At 39.0% G+C, this 20,099-nt stretch overlaps 1 protein-coding gene across 2 annotated transcripts; it reads right to left on the reverse strand.

Annotated features, from left to right (window-relative positions):
• Positions 1-15,815: 15,815 nt before the first annotated feature.
• On the reverse strand, positions 15,816-19,226 carry LOC130969412 (uncharacterized). Of its 2 annotated transcripts, none has more exons than XM_057895115.1 (10): positions 18,880-19,226; positions 18,765-18,782; positions 18,564-18,679; positions 18,371-18,484; positions 18,011-18,061; positions 17,443-17,531; positions 17,086-17,146; positions 16,878-16,952; positions 16,395-16,505; positions 15,816-16,188 (listed from the first exon to the last, which is right to left on the reverse strand). In XM_057895115.1, the coding sequence occupies exons 1-10, from the start codon at positions 19,181-19,183 to the stop codon at positions 16,060-16,062; spliced, it is 1,068 nt and encodes a 355-aa protein (XP_057751098.1). In that variant the 5' UTR covers positions 19,184-19,226; the 3' UTR covers positions 15,816-16,059. The 2 variants fall into 2 exon arrangements, with proteins under 2 accessions (XP_057751098.1, XP_057751099.1); XM_057895116.1 differs by having other exon boundaries at positions 16,015-16,228.
• Positions 19,227-20,099: the final 873 nt, after the last annotated feature.

The raw sequence follows: 20,099 nt of genomic DNA on the forward strand, positions 1-20,099 counted from the left end.
CTACCATCCGTCACAGTCTCCGTCAAAGACATCCCTCCAATCGTCTCGCTGACTACATTTTCGGCTCTTCTCTCACTACTCCAACTCCATCATCTTCAACCTGTAGGTATCCTATTTCTTCTGTTCTGTCTCTAACCTTTCTTTCCCCTTCTCATAAAAAAATCATTTTATCCTTGCATTTTGAAATTGAGCCAAAGTCTTTTCAAGACGCTAATAAATATTCTCATTAGCGCAATGCTATGAAAGATAAACTTGTTACTCTGGATTTGAACCAAACTTGGTCTGTTTTGGATTGTCCTCCTGGTGTAAAACCCATTCGCTGTAGATGGGTGTATCGGATCAAGCGTCGCCCTGATGGTTCTGTGGAATGCTGTAAGGCTCGTCTTGTAGCAAAAGGATTCACACAAATAATAGAAGGGGTGGATTTCTTGGAGACTTTTTCTCTGATGCTAGCCATGTGTTGGGACCTGAGTCGGTTCAGTTAAGGGAGGATTTGACGCTTCCAGTGGCTCCAGTCAGAATTGATGATACTAGTATTAAACGGTTGCGTGGAAAAGATGTTTCCTTAGTCAAAGTGGCATGGAGTCGAGGCGGTGTTGAGGAACACACTTGGGAACTTGAGTCGGAGATGCGAACGGATTATCCGCATTTATTCTCAGGTATTTGCATTTGAATTTTGTGGGCAAAATTCTCAATTAGGTGGGTAGAATGTAAAACCCGGTTAATTAACGGCTAATTAACCCATAAATGAGAATTTATTCTAGAAAGCCTAAAATGTGATTTTTATGGCTAAATGCGATAGAGGAGACTGAGACGAGAATTTTGGTACCAATTTTATAGAATTCGGACCAAGATTGGACCGAACGGGTCAAACCGGGCCAATTGGACCCAAAGTGGGCCCTTGGCCCAACATAACTTAACCAAAACCCTAGTTTTCAGCACTCTCTCTCCTCATTTTTTTACACACACAAGCTGAAAATAGAAAGAAAGGGAGGAAGAACACTCTCTCAAGTTCTCTCCCTTGGTTGATCTTCAAACCACCATAACTTTTGATCTAGAGCTCCGATTGCCGCCCCGTTTGCGGCCACGCGTTCACCGCGGAGAGCTCTACAAAACCCATACAATCAATCTTGAGGTAAGCCACGTGTTGCTGTTCGAAATCTCAGCCCTTATTTTCGAGTTTCATGGGTTAAATGTTGAGATTTTGGGTTCTTTGATGTTATAGGACCCAACTCTCTTGAAGGAGAAGGTTAATCTTGTCTCCTTGGACCTTGGAGGTGGTAAGATTCTCAACCCTAGTGTATTTTGTTGTTTTATGATGCTTGGGTTTTGAGATGTTGTGTATGGGTATGATGGTTGTGGCTTAGGTTGTGTATGTGTGGATATTGGAGCTTGATTGGTGATTTTGAAAAGCTTGGAAAGGGTTTGGTGGTGAAAAATCTGTTCTTGGAGGTATTGAGGCCTTGAGAGCTTGTGGATATTTGGTTTGGAAGTGCTCCGGTGGAGTTTGGAAAAATCGGCTAAGGTATGGTTTCGGTTTCCCGTATCTAATATGTAATGTGGTAGGAAATACTTAGGCTAGAGGCCCTAAGATAGGCATTGAATGGTTGATGTTGTTGAATGGTTGATATATATGATGTGGTCATATATGTGATGATCATTATTGATGCCTTGGTGGTATGATGCATGAGAAATATGCATGTTGTGATATATGCTTGATAATTGGTTATGGTTGAATTGTGGGTTGAACCATGTTGATGGTGAGTGTGATATTGATTGTGTACAATAATGGTTTATTGGAATTGGTGTTGTTGAAAATTGGCATGAGGAATAGTATAAGATATGTCAATATGTTTGAGTTTGAGCCACTTGGGTGAAGTGGGCTAAAATGATGAGATAGTGATTGTATATATATTGTGGTAATGTGTCAATGTGTGAGTTGAGGAGGCTTGATGTTGAGTTTGATACATTTTGATTGATTTCAAAGAAAAGGGATGAAATTGGCATGTTTTGATTGACTTTGAAAGGAGTTGAAAATGGTTTGTTTTGAAAATGGCATATTGTGGTTTTGTATGAAAATATGGTTTTGGACATACTTTGACGGGACATAACTTGGACTACGGATCTCCGTTTTGTACCAAATCTGTTTAGAAATGAAATTGGATCCGGGATGTCCATGCCGTTCGAAGAACGGGTGAAAAACGATTTAAAATGAGGGAGTTATGTCCGTTGGAAGATTGGGGTTTAAATCTGTGAAATTCTGCAGCTTTTAACTTAGAAAATTTTTAGCAGAATGACCCCTTGCACGTGGGCGCACCTGGCGCGTACGCGCCGATCTTCCGGGAAGTGCCATCCACGCGTACGCGTGATGTGCGCGGGCGCGCCGATTGTGCTGCACCCAATGCCCAGCCATTTTCCCGAGAGTTATGCCAGAACTGTGCCGGTGTTGTGCTTGGGGCACGAGAACACCCGCGCGTACGCGTGGTTGACGCGTGCGCGTCGATGGGCAAGTTTGGAATCCACGCGTTAGCGTGCACGACGCTTGCGCGCCGATGAGTTTTTGAGGCCATCCACGCGTACGCGTGGAGTGTGCGTACGCGTGGCCCTGTTTTCATCCCAAAGTTGATTTTTGAGTTTTAAAAGCCAAATCTCATACTTCTAAGCCTCCGATCTCACCATTCATGTCTTAAATCATCATAATATGCCTAGCTATTAGAAAGGGGCTAGTGAATGTGATAACTTGTGAGTGAAGCAAGGGAAAAATGTATGATCAATGAGGATCAAGATGATTATGTGAGATGCGGAGGATGGTGGTGGAAGTGTTTGTTATGCCATGGGCCGAAAGGTTGTAATTGTTAATGAAATGGCTGGTTATGGATTTAACCGTGAGCCGGAATAGCTGTGTATGCTATGAATATTGGCTGGTTATGGATTTAATCGTGAGCCGGAATGGCTGATATGGATGTTGATCCATGGATGAGAATTCATGCATGTTGATGCTGAATTATTGATAATTGTGATTTGCACTTCCACTATCTGAGGTACGAGTTTCCTTGGGTAGTAGCAGTGGCTAGCCACCACGTGCTCCAGGTCGAGACTCGAAGCTCTGTTAACCCTATGTCGTAAGTGTGGCCGGGCACTGTGAAAGGCCCGGATGAGCTCGAACCCCCGTAAATATTCACCAGTGAGGGTGATGAATATGGATCATGTTTATGATCAAGTTTATAACGAGTATAACTCGAGTTTGGGGATGCACGACAGAGGGACAGTCCAATGGTTAGCGACCAGGACTTGTCGGGTTGGCTCTATAACCGACAAGATGATATCATCGGCCATTAGGGACAGGCATTCATCATATGCATACTATGTGAATTGTTTGAGATTGCCTATTTGACTGCATATTACTTGCTAATTGTCTAAATGTCTTAACTGCTCCTAATTATATATTCTTTGTCTGATATAACTGTGTTTGCTATAATATACTCCTGCTGGTGGTTGGGAGGTTTGAAGGAATTGGAAAGGGAAGTATTAGTTAGACTGAAGAATCTTTAGTCAGATGCCCTTATATGGTTTAGCTTGTTTATAAGCTTTAATATTATCTGGAGGAAGTTATAGGATTGCCTTCGGCTTTCCTCTATTATTATTATATATGTGGAAGCTGTTACCATGCTGGGGACCTCTGGTTCTCACCCATGCGGATTTTGTGGTTTTCAGATGCAGGACGCGAGGTTTCCCGCTGAGGCATGCTGGAGACTTCTAGTTTTGCGAAGATTCCTTGTGCTTGGGGACTATGTTTTGGTTTATATGTTTTGCTTAGATACTCTTATCTCCGTTAAATAATACAAACTGTGATGACTCCTCTTATGGGGAAAATTGGAGAATAGGTTTTATGTATTTGTGTCCCTTTGGGTTTCCTTTGGGGTTTTCCTTATTTTATCATATGTATATATTGTTATGCTCGGACCGGTTATCTTCGCAGCCGGATCTTGAGTCTTGATATTCCTGTTTTTGACACTCTTTTGTATATATATAATCTCGCGTTGGTCTATCCTTATTCGATACGTTATCGATCGGAGTGATGCGCTTTTGAGTTGCGGTTTTTGTTTACCCCTTTTTCCACAAAAGCTCCTAGTTATAATCAATCATTCATACTAATATATTTACTAATTTTTTTTATTTTAGAGGTCGTAATACCTTGCCATCTCTGAATTATGACTTAAGCATAAGACTTTGTATGGTAGGGTGTTACATTATGGTATCAGAGCAGTTTGTTCCTATAGAGCCTGAGGGATGGACTGACTATGCTTCTGCGCATTCTCTGTGTGTGTGTGTTATGTGCTATTAGTATATCTGCTTGATATAATTGGCATAAACGTTCATGAGCATGCATTTGGGACTTTGAAGCACTAGACTTCCGATATTGAGACTGATCAACTTAATATCGATTGTTGGGTGTGTATAGGAACCAGATGGCGCCTCGTGGACGCGGGAGAGGTAGTGCGAGAGGTCGTACGAATGCTTGTGCACCGGAGAATAACCCTAATGACCCGGTAAACTTTATGGCTGCGTTGGAGAACATGGCTGCTGCTATGCAAGCCACTGCTGAGGCTCTTGGTCAACAGATGAATAACCATGGTAATGATGGAGGTGGAGTTCAGGGCCCGATGACCTTGGCAAACTTTTTGAAGGTTAATCCGCCTAAGTTCAAGGGAACTACTAGCCCGACTGAGGCTGATACATGGTTTCAGGCTATAGAGCGAGCATTACAAGCACAAGTGGTACCTGAAGGACAGCGTGTCGAGTTTGCCACTTATATGCTCACCGGTGAGGCGTCGCATTGGTGGCAAGGCATCCGACATCTTCTGCAGCAGGGTGATGACTATATCACCTGGAATGTCTTTCAAGAAGAGTTCTATAAGAAGTACTTTCCGACTTCTGCTAGGACGGCTAAGGAACTTGAATTGTTACAGCTGAAGCAGGGTACTATGTCCATATCAGAGTATACTGACAGGTTTGAGGAGCTGTTCAGGTTCTCTCGTATGTGCCAAGGGACCCCGGTGGAATATGAGGAATGGAAGTGTGTTAAGTATGAAGGAGGACTCCGGAGTGATATCTTCAGTTCAGTGGGACCAATGGAGATTAGGACTTTCTCCGAGTTGGTGAACAAGTGTAGGGTTGCTGAAGAGTGTGTAAAAAGGGCAACCGCTGAGAAGGGGAGTCACAAAGGATCATTCCCACAGAACCGAGGGAAGAGCTTTGCACCTAGAGGTCCGCCTTTCAAGAGGGGAGGCTCCTTCAGGAGGCCCAACAACAACAACTCCCAAGGGAAGAAGTTTGGGAAGCAGCCTCAGAATGATCAAGCTTGCACTAGGTGTGGGAGTCACCATCCGGGAGCACCATGCAAGGCCGGATGGGGTTTGTGCTACAATTGTGGAAAAGCGGGGCATAAAGCCGCCAATTGTCTGGAAAGGCAAAAACAAGGTGCTGGGAAGGCACAACAGACTGGTCGGGTGTTCACCACTTCAGCTGTAGGAGCTGAGGGATCTGAGACACTCATTCCAGGTAACTGTGAAATAGCTGGTCAAACTTTAAATGCTTTATTTGATTCGGGAGCATCACATTCATTCATTGCATTTGAGAAAGCTCATGAGTTAGGATTGAAGATTGTAACCTTAGGTTATGACCTAAAGGTATATAATGCTACCCATGAAGCCATGGTAACTAGGCTAGGATGTCCGGAAATTTCCTTTAGGTTCAAGCGGCGTGATTTTGTTCATAATTTAGTCTGCTTGCCGATGATTGGTCTTGATCTTATCTTGGGATTGGACTGGTTATCTAAGAACCATGTTCTGCTTGATTGTTCTACAAAGTCGGTGTACTTTATGCCGGAAGATACAGAAGGGCCGGTCGTGGTAAATAATTATTACTTGAACTCGATGATGGTGAACTGTTCTGGAATCGAATGTCAGGGTATCCTGTTGTTAACTGCTGGTGTTTCGGGTGATGATCAAAGGTTGGAGCAGATTCCGGTTGTGTGTGAGTTTCCGGAAGTGTTTCCCGATGATATTGATGAGTTTCCACCTAACCGAGAGGTTGAGTTTGCTATTGAGTTGGTGCCCGGGGCGGGACCAATCTCAAGTGCTCCTTATAGGATGTCACCGTTAGAGATGAACGAGCTAAAGTCTCAGTTAGAGGATTTGTTGGGAAAGAATTTCATACAACCAAGTGTCTCTCCGTGGGGTGCTCCAGTGTTACTGGTGAAGAAGAAAGATGGGAGTATGCGGCTCTGTGTGGATTACAGGCAGTTGAACAAGGTTACAATAAAGAATAAGTACCCATTGCCGAGAATTGATGATCTCATGGATCAGTTACAAGGAGCTGGAGTTTTCTCTAAGATTGATTTGCGATCCGGTTATCACCAGATAAGGGTGAGGGGTGAGGATATCCCTAAGACCGCTTTCAGGACTCGTTATGGTCATTACGAGTACACTGTGATGTCTTTTGGGTTGACGAACACTCCTGCGGTATTCATGGATTACATGAATAGAGTCTTCCGTCCGTTTCTGGATAAATTCGTTGTTGTCTTCATTGATGACATACTAATTTATTCCAAGACTGAAGAAGAGCATGCGGAACACTTGAGGACCGTATTGCAGATTCTAAAGGAGAAGAAACTTTATGCAAAACTGTCTAAGTGTGAGTTTTGGAAGAGTGAGGTGAAGTTTTTGGGCCATGTGGTGAGTAAGAAGGGAATAGCAGTAGATCCAACTAAGGTGGAGGCGGTGATGGACTGGAAACAACCAACCACCATAACAGAGATAAGGAGTTTTCTGGGTTTAGCTGGCTATTACCGAAGGTTTATCAAGGGCTTTTCACAGATAGCGTTACCAATGACAAAGTTAACCCGCAAAGACACTCCGTTTGTTTGGACTCCTGAGTGCGATGAGAGCTTTCAGACATTGAAGAAAAAGTTGACTACTGCACCTGTGTTGGTGTTACCCGAGCCGAACGAGCCTTTTGAGGTGTATTGTGATGCCTCATTGAAGGGTCTAGGGTGCGTGCTGATGCAGCACCGTAATGTGGTGGCGTATGCCTCACGACAGTTGAGACCTCATGAAGTTAGTTACCCTACGCACGATTTGGAACTCGCTGCGGTTGTGTTTGCCTTGAAGGTGTGGAGGCATTATCTCTATGGGGTTAAGTTCCAAGTTTTCTCTGATCATAAGAGCTTGAAGTACCTCTTTGATCTGAAAGAGCTTAATATGAGGCAGAGAAGGTGGATGGAATTGCTGAAGGACTACGACTTTGAGTTGCATTACCATCCGGGAAAGGCAAACGTAGTGGCAGACGCGTTAAGTCGAAAGTCATTATATGCGGCTTGGATGATGCTCCAAGAGGAAAAGTTGCTCAAGGGATTCGAGAGTCTGAAAATTGGTACTCAAGAAGTATCCGGAACCTTGTGTTTGAGCCGATTAGAAATCTCAAGTGACTTTAAGTCCGAACTCCTGAAGGCTCATCAAAATGATGAAGCGTTATGGAAAGTGTTACCGGCCATTGAGCAAGGAAAACAGTGGAGAGTGTCGGAAGAAAAAGATGGGTTATGGAGATTCAAGGGTAGGATTATTGTGCCGGATGTTGGCACTTTGAGGCAAGATATTTTAAAGGAGGCACACAAAAGCGGATTCTCCATTCACCCGGGATGTACTAAGATGTACCATGATTTAAAGGCGATGTTTTGGTGGCCGGGTATGAAGAATGATGTGGCGGAGTATGTTTCAAAGTGCTTAACTTGTCAAAAGGTAAAGATTGAACATCAAAAGCCCGCCGGTATGTTGCAACCTTTGGAGATTCCACAATGGAAGTGGGAAAGTATTGCAATGGACTTTGTGTCAGGATTGCCAAGGACTAGGACTGGTTTTGATGCTGTTTGGGTGATTGTGGACCGATTGACGAAGTCAGCTCACTTTTTACCCATTCGGATGACTTACACCCTTGAGGAGCTAGCACGGTTATACATAAAGGAGATTGTGAGACTTCATGGTGTACCTGCTACTATAATCTCTGATAGAGATCCTCGTTTCACTTCAAGGTTTTGGGGTGCATTTCAGAAAGCTTTTGGAACCCGATTAAGCTTGAGCACGGCTTACCATTCTCAAACAGATGGTCAATCTGAGAGGACAATCCAAACACTAGAGGATATGTTGAGAGCTTGTGTTTTGGACCAACCGGCGAGTTGGGATCGGTATATGCCATTGGTGGAGTTTGCATACAATAATAGTTATCATGCGAGCATCGGAATGGCTCCGTATGAGGCCTTGTATGGGAGAAAATGTCAATCTCCGCTATGTTGGTATGAAGCTGGAGAGAAAAGCTTGTTGGGGACGGAAATGATAGCTGAGACCACCGAACAAGTCAAGAAAATCCGAGATAGGATGCTTACGCAGAGTCGTCAGAAGAGTTACGCCGATCAAAGGCGGAAGCCCTTAGAGTTTGAGGAAGGGGACCATGTTTTCCTTAAGGTTACTCCGACTACAGGAGTAGGTAGGGTGATTAAGGCAAAAAAGTTGAATCCTCGATACATTGGTCCATTTCAGATCCTAGAGAGGATTGGACCGTTGGCGTATCGGATGGCTCTACCACCTCATCTTTCGAACCTGCACGACGTGTTTCACGTGTCGCAGCTTCGGAAGTACACCCCTGATGCTAGCCATGTGTTGGGACCTGAGTCGGTTCAGTTAAGGGAGGATTTGACGCTTCCAGTGGCTCCAGTCAGAATTGATGATACTAGTATTAAACGGTTGCGTGGAAAAGATGTTTCCTTAGTCAAAGTGGCATGGAGTCGAGGCGGTGTTGAGGAACACACTTGGGAACTTGAGTCGGAGATGCGAACGGATTATCCGCATTTATTCTCAGGTATTTGCATTTGAATTTTGTGGGCAAAATTCTCAATTAGGTGGGTAGAATGTAAAACCCGGTTAATTAACGGCTAATTAACCCATAAATGAGAATTTATTCTAGAAAGCCTAAAATGTGATTTTTATGGCTAAATGCGATAGAGGAGACTGAGACGAGAATTTTGGTACCAATTTTATAGAATTCGGACCAAGATTGGACCGAACGGGTCAAACCGGGCCAATTGGACCCAAAGTGGGCCCTTGGCCCAACATAACTTAACCAAAACCCTAGTTTTCAGCACTCTCTCTCCTCATTTTTTTACACACACAAGCTGAAAATAGAAAGAAAGGGAGGAAGAACACTCTCTCAAGTTCTCTCCCTTGGTTGATCTTCAAACCACCATAACTTTTGATCTAGAGCTCCGATTGCCGCCCCGTTTGCGGCCACGCGTTCACCGCGGAGAGCTCTACAAAACCCATACAATCAATCTTGAGGTAAGCCACGTGTTGCTGTTCGAAATCTCAGCCCTTATTTTCGAGTTTCATGGGTTAAATGTTGAGATTTTGGGTTCTTTGATGTTATAGGACCCAACTCTCTTGAAGGAGAAGGTTAATCTTGTCTCCTTGGACCTTGGAGGTGGTAAGATTCTCAACCCTAGTGTATTTTGTTGTTTTATGATGCTTGGGTTTTGAGATGTTGTGTATGGGTATGATGGTTGTGGCTTAGGTTGTGTATGTGTGGATATTGGAGCTTGATTGGTGATTTTGAAAAGCTTGGAAAGGGTTTGGTGGTGAAAAATCTGTTCTTGGAGGTATTGAGGCCTTGAGAGCTTGTGGATATTTGGTTTGGAAGTGCTCCGGTGGAGTTTGGGAAAATCGGCTAAGGTATGGTTTCGGTTTCCCGTATCTAATATGTAATGTAGTAGGAAATACTTAGGCTAGAGGCCCTAAGATAGGCATTGAATGGTTGATGTTGTTGAATGGTTGATATATATGATGTGGTCATATATGTGATGATCATTATTGATGCCTTGGTGGTATGATGCATGAGAAATATGCATGTTGTGATATATGCTTGATAATTGGTTATGGTTGAATTGTGGGTTGAACCATGTTGATGGTGAGTGTGATATTGATTGTGTACAATAATGGTTTATTGGAATTGGTGTTGTTGAAAATTGGCATGAGGAATAGTATAAGATATGTCAATATGTTTGAGTTTGAGCCACTTGGGTGAAGTGGGCTAAAATGATGAGATAGTGATTGTATATATATTGTGGTAATGTGTCAATGTGTGAGTTGAGGAGGCTTGATGTTGAGTTTGATACATTTTGATTGATTTCAAAGAAAAGGGATGAAATTGGCATGTTTTGATTGACTTTGAAAGGAGTTGAAAATGGTTTGTTTTGAAAATGGCATATTGTGGTTTTGTATGAAAATATGGTTTTGGGCATACTTTGACGGGACATAACTTGGACTACGGATCTCCGTTTTGTACCAAATCTGTTTAGAAATGAAATTGGATCCGGGATGTCCATGCCGTTCGAAGAACGGGTGAAAAACGATTTAAAATGAGGGAGTTATGTCCGTTGGAAGATTGGGGTTTAAATCTGTGAAATTCTGCAGCTTTTAACTTAGAAAATTTTTAGCAGAATGACCCCTTGCGCGTGGGCGCACCTGGCGCGTACGCGCCGATCTTCCGGGAAGTGCCATCCACGCGTACGCGTGATGTGCGCGGGCGCGCCGATTGTGCTGCACCCAATGCCCAGCCATTTTCCCGAGAGTTATGCCAGAACTGTGCCGGTGTTGTGCCTGGGGCACGAGAACACCCGCGCGTACGCGTGGTTGACGCTTGCGCGCCGATGAGTTTTTGAGGCCATCCACGCGTACGCGTGGAGTGCGCGTACGCGTGGCCCTGTTTTCATCCCAAAGTTGATTTTTGAGTTTTAAAAGCCAAATCTCATACTTCTAAGCCTCCGATCTCACCATTCATGTCTTAAATCATCATAATATGCCTAGCTATTAGAAAGGGGCTAGTGAATGTGATAACTTGCGAGTGAAGCAAGGGAAAAATGTATGATCAATGAGGATCAAGATGATTATGTGAGATGCGGAGGATGGTGGTGGAAGTGTTTGTTATGCCATGGGCCGAAAGGTTGTAATTGTTAATGAAATGGCTGGTTATGGATTTAACCGTGAGCCGGAATAGCTGTGTATGCTATGAATATTGGCTGGTTATGGATTTAACCGTGAGCCGGAATGGCTGATATGGATGTTGATCCATGGATGAGAATTCATGCATGTTGATGCTGAATTATTGATAATTGTGATTTGCACTTCCACTATCTGAGGTACGAGTTTCCTTGGGTAGTAGCAGTGGCTAGCCACCACGTGCTCCAGGTCGAGACTCGAAGCTCTGTTAACCCTATGTCGTAAGTGTGGCCGGGCACTGTGAAAGGCCCGGATGAGCTCGAACCCCCGTAAATATTCACCAGTGAGGGTGATGAATATGGATCATGTTTATGATCAAGTTTATAACGAGTATAACTCGAGTTTGGGGATGCACGACAGAGGGACAGTCCAATGGTTAGCGACCAGGACTTGTCGGGTTGGCTCTATAACCGACAAGATGATATCATCGGCCATTAGGGACAGGCATTCATCATATGCATACTATGTGAATTGTTTGAGATTGCCTATTTGACTGCATATTACTTGCTAATTGTCTAAATGTCTTAACTGCTCCTAATTGTATATTCTTTGTCTGATATAACTGTGTTTGCTATAATATACTCCTGCTGGTGGTTGGGAGGTTTGAAGGAATTGGAAAGGGAAGTATTAGTTAGACTGAAGAATCTTTAGTCAGATGCCCTTATATGGTTTAGCTTGTTTATAAGCTTTAATATTATCTGGAGGAAGTTATAGGATTGCCTTCGGCTTTCCTCTATTATTATGTATTATATATGTGGAAGCTGTTACCATGCTGGGGACCTCTGGTTCTCACCCATGCGGATTTTGTGGTTTTCAGATGCAGGACGCGAGGTTTCCCGCTGAGGCATGCTGGAGACTTCTAGTTTTGCGAAGATTCCTTGTGCTTGGGGACTATGTTTTGGTTTATATGTTTTGCTTAGATACTCTTATCTCCGTTAAATAATACAAACTGTGATGACTCCTCTTATGGGGAAAATTGGAGAATAGGTTTTATGTATTTGTGTCCCTTTGGGTTTCCTTTGGGGTTTTCCTTATTTTATCATATGTATATATTGTTATGCTCGGACCGGTTATCTTCGCAGCCGGATCTTGAGTCTTGATATTCCTGTTTTTGACACTCTTTTGTATATATATAATCTCGCGTTGGTCTATCCTTATTCGATACGTTATCGATCGGAGTGATGCGCTTTTGAGTTGCGGTTTTTGTTTACCCCTTTTTCCACAAAGGCTCCTAGTTATAATCAATCATTCATACTAATATATTTACTAATTTTTTTTATTTTAGAGGTCGTAATACCTTGCCATCTCTGAATTATGACTTAAGCATAAGACTTTGTATGGTAGGGTGTTACACTGAAGTTTCCGTCTTATTGGTGTATGTTGATGATATTGTTCTCACTAGCAATTCTATTTCTGAAATGGCTACCATTAAATCTATTTTAAATCAGCATTTCAAAATCAAATATGTGGGTACCCTTAAATACTTTTTGGGTATTGAAGTTGCTCATTCTGCTCAAGAAATTTCTTTATCTCAAAGAAAGTATTGTGTTGATTTATTGGAAGATTCTGGCTTGTTGGGTGCTAAACCAGAATCTGTTTCTGTGGACAGTTCTACAAAGTTACATCAGAACAATAACCTTTTGCTTTCTGATCCTTTAATTTATCTTCGTCTTGTTGGCCGCCTCCTCTACCTTACTACTACCCGGCCTGACATTACATACACTACACAGAAGCTTAGCCAATTCATGGCTTCTCCTACTGAATCCCATTTTCGTGCAGCAAATTGGGTTTTGAGATACTTGAAGTCTAATCAAGGCAGAAGTCTTTTCTTTTCCGTGACTCTTTTGTTCATATATGTGGATTCAATGATTCTGATTGGGCGGGTTGTCTAGATACTCGCCGTTCTTTAACTGGTTATTGTTTTTTTTTTTTTTGGAAAAATCTCTGATCTCTTGGAAAACAAAGAAGCAATCCACTGTTATCAGGTCTTCAACAGAAGCAGAATATAGGGCTCTTGCAAACACCACATGTGAGCTTTAATGGTTGATCAATATGCTGCATTTTCTTCAAATTCTAACTGATCGCACTCCTATTCTTTTTTGTGATAATCAGAGTGCTCTACACATTGTAGCAAATCCTATTTTTCATGAGCGAACTAAACACTTGGAAGTTAATTGTCATGTGGTCTGTCAAAAGGCTCAAATTGAAATGATGAAATTTCTTCCTGTCTCTTCTTCAGGACAATTGGCTGACATATTGTCCCCTCGTCTCTTTCATCTTAATCTATCAAAACTAGGAGTTCTTAATATTTTTCATCCTCCAACTTGTGGGGGCGTATTAGAGTAGTTGTGTTAGAGTAATAATAAGTAGTTGGTATCTAAATATTTATGAGGTTAGTTTAAAAAATCCATATAAATAGCATGACTCTTTATCATGTAAACAACAACTTTAATTACATATCTTTTATTTTCTTATCTTTATTTTCTTGTTAGATATATATATGATCGTAATACTAAAAAAATAATATCTAGTTATCTTATATAATATAATATTTATAATTTTATATACATAATATTTATAATTATATATTTATTATATATATATTTTTTAAATAAAGGAACTCAACACAATATAGTGGAGCGGAATGCTAAGAAACATAGCTAAAGAACATGTAAATACAATAAACAGAAAATTATCTTTAGTGTCATCTCCGGCATTGCCATCAATAACAAAAGAAGTCCAAACTATTATACAATTTTTAGTAATAATTAATAAATAAAATAATTTAAAATTATTTTGGTTGATTTTTTTATTTTTCGAATATTATTGAGCATATATACACTAGCAATTGTGATATAAGCCGAGTAACAAGTAATTAAATAATTAATGGGTTTATATCCAAAAGTCAACCCAAACGAAAATGTCAACGTTATGAAAACACCGATGAAAGCTTATTAATAAGATAAATATGATTAAACAGCAGGTATATACTCCCTCAGGCCTCACATTGCAGGCCGTTGTGATTTCGTTTTCGCTTTCTTTGACTCAAAACATATCTCGCTGCAAACGCATTTGTATTTCGAAATTAAGTAAACACATTTTAGTGCATTGACAAACAGTGCCTTTTTCATGAAAACGACATGTATTATACCACTACCTATAACGAGAATTGTATTTAGAAATAATTTCAAAATACTTATACAATTTAGATACTTTTAAATTACGAAAATTGTGTAGGCATAATTCTTAACTAATGGATAATACATAATAGTTAATTTTGTACTTTATATACAAAACAATAACGTTAAGAAGACAAAAAAAAATAGTCAAAACGATAATGTTAAGAAAACAAAAAAAAATAGTCAAAATTTATTTTATTTAGATAATTAATGAATACTAAATAAAGTAAGTTATGACTATTTTTAGTTGATTTTTTTTGTTATCAAATAATTTTGTATAAAAAATATGGTTTGATTAAATTGAAGTGTATGAAAAAGATTTTTTTTATTTAAATTAATAAAATATAATATTCACAGAAATGTATAATGTGTAAATAAGATATAATTGTATAATAACATTAATTAGTAATATCTTAATATAATTAAGTATTCCGTAAAAAAAGGACTTCATGTAAATTTAAAAAATTAATTAATTATCTTCTAATATTCTATACTAACTAATGGTCTTTTAATTAATTTAATAATTTAATTAAAAAATTTTATTTCATGAATAAAATCATATAACAATATTAATATTAATTAGCAATATCCTAATATAATATAATTAAGTATTCGGTACAAAAAAACTTCATCTAAATTTAACAAATTAATTATTCATCTTCTAATATTCTATATTAACTAATGGTTTTCTAGTTAATTAAATCCAACGACACATTTTCTAACTACGTAGATTAAATTATGCTAACATGCCAAATGATTATTTAAATCATGTTAATCTAAAGTGTCATTATTCTAACACACTATTTAATTAATTAAGTCAAAATATCCTAACATATTAACTAAAATTAAGTAAATCAAAATATGTCAACTAATTAATTACTTAATATAAGAGAAAGATAAACTAACGTTAAAATCTAATGCCTCAATTATATGCCACGTGGACGAGACATATATGCTTTCAGCATTAAACTAAAAATGTAACCAAAATTTCCAAAACTTTAAAAAGTTGTCAAAATAATTCTTGATCTCGGTTGCACCCTTTATATACCATGTGATATACATATTTCGAGTACTAAATCTCAATTTCATTATCAGTATATTCCGGGCACTGTCCACCCAATTTGTGTATTTGTATCATATTTCAGGAGTGCACCTGAGATCTGATAAATTTTTCTTGTATCATATTTGGTAACTATATATTTGGGATACTTGTTTTTTGTACTCTCAGTCTCAGTACGTGGAATGTAACACATTACATATATCGATAAATCTTCTACAATTTATACATTTTTGTAAATATTATATTTTATTAATTTAAATAAAAAAATCTATATGAAAAAGATTCTAGTATATAAAATTCTATTCTTGATCCATTAACCATTAACAAGAGACAAACTTACAAGTTGTTGGATGAAACTAATTCATGATTTAGATTAATATTTTTTTATTAGGAATTTCACATCTCTAAAAAACAAGATAAAATAAAATAACTGAAATCAAATACCAGAATAAGAAATACTTAGACTGAAGATACTAAAAGTTAAAGATGCATGATCATATATATCTGCTGTGATCGGAATCCGGAAATAATAGTTTCTTCATCAGCAATTATTTCAATAAATGAATACAACGCCTAAACGAATTGTTCTTTACACACAGGAATTATTCATACACATCAACTGCTTTTACAAGCACTATGTTCATGACCAATATAAAATAATTCACTGATATTGAATTATGTGGGCAACGAAGCTATTTCCATGGGTTACTTAACTTCAAAACCTTTTAACATGAACTAGTTCACCATTCCTTGCTCCAGATTCAAGCATTGCCTCTAAAACAGCAACATCTCTTGCACCTTCAATGTAAGAGAGGCGGGGCTCAGCCACTAACTCACTCCCCTTCTGCAAATGACAAGTAAATTAGATCAGTGGACAGAGCTCCCTGCATGGATTGAATCCCATTTCTTGTTCAAATATGGATGTTAAGTTGTCCGAATAAATCGGGACATAATTGTCGAATAGAAGGAAATATGATGAATATAGATAAATGAGAGGAGGAATTTGTAATTGAGAAGGTGGAAACATCTCTAAGAAGCTCAATCAATTACCTTAAGAGTGCTTTCAGATACATCACTAATAAAAGCTTTTAATTCTTCAGTTACTCCACTGAATGGGAAAAAGGAGCTTTTACTTTGTCCATCAACACCATATAATGAAACCTATAATAGCATCAAAATTAATTAAGATACCTGACAGTGCTTTGATTAAAATTAGGAGTAACTATCATTTCTATCCAATAAAATTCAGAATGTTGATAAACCTACCCATAAATAAAGAAAAACTAATTTTGTATACATGAAAGACAAAAAACTGTCATTTCTATCATGAAAGTTCGGAATATTGACAAATCTACACATGAATAAAATTAACGTTTGGATACTTTTATCACATAAAAACCATTTTTCATGGGTACAAAATTATTTTAGTTAATTCATGGTTAATATTGTCAGTGTTTTAAAGTTTATGTTACAATACTAAATAAGAAATTCATTATACATCAAAACCTGTGACTAGGTTGTTATAGTATGTACCAGGTAGCCATGTTGTCCTTGAAATCCACGCTCAATTTGCAATGTCCCGTTCATGCCAACAACTCGCCACAAGATCTTTAATGTGTTAAACACCACGAGTCAGACTTACAAGATTAAAACCATGACTAATGAAGATATGCATACTACTAACTCGCGTTCATTGCACTTGAGCATATTAATATAACATGAATTATCATTTACCACATGCCTTGGGTGTTCTCGAGGAGACAACCATTACAAATACTCCTGAACAACCATTCTCCAAATGGCTAAAGAAAAAACATTCCCAATGTTAGAATTTTATGATAATTACTGAATAGTAAACTTGATATTCAGATGTTGTTCATGTGTGAATGTACAATGAAGAGTGTCTATTTAAAGACCAAGGATACAATCTAATCATAACGTTGAAATCAATATAATATCAAACTAAATAAACATAAAATCAATTCAGGATATACATAGATACTATATTAATTAATATACTAAATACATTCTAGTACCCAAAATTAATATTAGATATCCAGTCAAGTTTTGAAAAGTTAAATTCATAAAAGAGGCTTACAAGACAGATGATATATTATCTGGGGGAGGTAAAGATGAATCCACATGAGATGTCATAGCCGAAACTGAAACCACTTCACACCCAGCAACCTGTCAAAATAGCCAATAAAAGACACAGAATACGAGTAAGTTTTATTTCCCCAGAAAGTGATAATATATAACTCAAGTCTAACAGCTTGACCTTTTCAGAATTCCTGTTAGAGGAGTAAATCTGTGTGAGGTATACAACAGTTGTTCTTCTATATTTTTCTAGTTAGAAATCACATTTCATCAACTTTTAGAATCAAAAGCCATCTTTCTGAAATAAATAGTGGAAGTGTGAAAATAGAAGCAATTCAATCTATAATTTTCACATAAAATTTCAAATAAACAAGGTACTTCTTTTCAATACTCAGGTGCTTTTGTATAGAAGCATTGAATGTTAAAAAACAGAGTACTGGTAAAGACTGGTTCATAATTTGAAAATTAGATGCAAAAAAAGATCTAGTTGACTAGATTAGTAACTAACTAATAAGGAGCTCATGCAAAAGAGGACATGAAATCTGTGAAATATAAATCTCGAAGATTACCATTCTTAACCCAGCAATGAAATGCACACCCATATCAAGAATGAAACCTCCCTGTCAGAAAGAATAAAAAGATGACTGCATATATGGAAGTTTAGTAGGATAAAAGAGGAGCAAACTGTTGTGTTGATAGCATGAAGTTATTTCAAATCACCAAAATTTACACTATCCATTTGCATTTCATATGTGAGAACAGAATCTCAACCATATCGCTACTATACTGGTTTAATTTCAAGATATCATATAATCTTCAGTTCCTTTATTTCTTGCCAAGTAACAGAGCTTATTGAAGTGATTCAAGGCATCAGAGTTATGTGACAAACAAAATCCCGAATTTAAGCAACTTAATCACAAAGCACATACAGTGAAATCGCGCCTCCAAGAGCTTGAAAAGTAGGGGTTTGAACTGTTCATTGATCCTTCAATAATAACTTGAACACTCATCATTGTCCCAATTTCAGCAACTAGTTTCTTGCACTGCAAAAAAATTCACGTGACTGGAAAGCTAGATTCAGAATTTAAGATGAGAAGCATTGAAGAATCAAGAAGCAAATACCTCCACTAAGGCAGGCTCAAATCGATAATTTTCAGCCACAGACCAAATTACTTGTCGAGGAGCATCAGCAGAAATTGATTTGTAGTTATGCAATGCAGTTTCCAAATCTTTTACACCTGCATTTCCCAAAATGCCATAATTACATGCTATGGAAGTTAAGTGATGGATGTTATACAAAAAGTAGAGCAAAATGCTACTTACTAGCTGCTGCTGGTTTCTCTTCATATCCAACAAATTGGGCATCACATAAAATAAGTTGATTAGTTCAAAAGAATAAAGTAGAGGTTATTACAACTTACAAGTAGAGTGAAATTACCTTGAAGAACATGTTTACCAGCCTTGAGCATCTTGAGTGAAATATCAACCTGATTTTGTCCAGCCAAAACAACAGCAACAGCGGTGATGGATGAATCACGGATAATATCATCAAGGCCTTCATCTCCCCACTTACATTGAACGCCGGAGAAGTTCTTATCGGCTATTTCAACGGCAGCTCTTGCGGATTCCTGCGTGCGGCTCCAAATGGCTTTCAGATGGAACAGATCGGAGATCTCTGACAGTCTAGGAAGGTACTGAGTCCTCACGAAGATACCAGCTCCGATAATTGCAATCGTCGCCATTGCTATTTTCAAATGAGAGAGAGAGAGAGAGAGAGAGAGAGAGAGAGGCTCTTTAATTTGTGAAATTGAAGAACCACTTAGGAGGGAGTAAATACCCATAGTAGTTCCTGAGATTCACGCAATTACTCATAGTAATCCTTAAGATCCCGATTTCCCTATTGTAGTCCTTCAGATAGAGCTCCGAGCACTCAAACTAGTCCCTGGCCATATTTCAGGTGATGACTCATCACCGGAGCGCTGACGTGGCCTAGGATTGCCACGCTGGACTGCTGCCAACGGCTAGCTGAGCTGGCTAAGTTCCAATTTTTACCCAAATTGGTCCCTCCTAGTATAATTAACCCTAAATCCTCAAATTCTCATACACCTCCCCTCTTCGTCTTGTTCACCTCTTCTTCTTCCTCTTCCATACACTTGTTCCTGTTCATGTACTCTCATCCGGGGCTGCTACTCATGTCGATGATGGGTGGAGGTAGCACTGCAGGTGGAAGCTCTGTTCGTTCCCCATCTAGTTGGAACCGGAGTAGAACGCAAACGAAGAGCAGAAAATCGGCTCCGCCAGAATGGTGCGGCTGTGGCTGTAGGCCAGTTCTCAGATGAAACATGATGTCCAACTTCTCCTCCATCTGCAAGAAATTTAAAATTTTTACAATACATAGGGAGAATTTGAAAGCCTACTCATGCATTAAAAAGGAAAAATAATCACCACAAGAAAATATTTTTTTCCAAACCTCCATACTTCTCCCTGTTTCTTCCTTGTTTCATTCGGTTATTACAGCAACCCCACAAACCCCAACAAAAATTCAAACCCTAGATACTACAATGACACCAAAACTCCAAAACCTCAACAACACTGACTAATGCTATCATCAACCAACACTGTATTCAAAATGCAAACTAAAAAAAAAGGTTACCTTCA

Source organism: Arachis stenosperma, chromosome 3 (genome assembly GCF_014773155.1).
Source record: "Arachis stenosperma cultivar V10309 chromosome 3, arast.V10309.gnm1.PFL2, whole genome shotgun sequence".
In the NCBI taxonomy this organism is placed as follows: domain Eukaryota; kingdom Viridiplantae; phylum Streptophyta; class Magnoliopsida; order Fabales; family Fabaceae; genus Arachis; species Arachis stenosperma.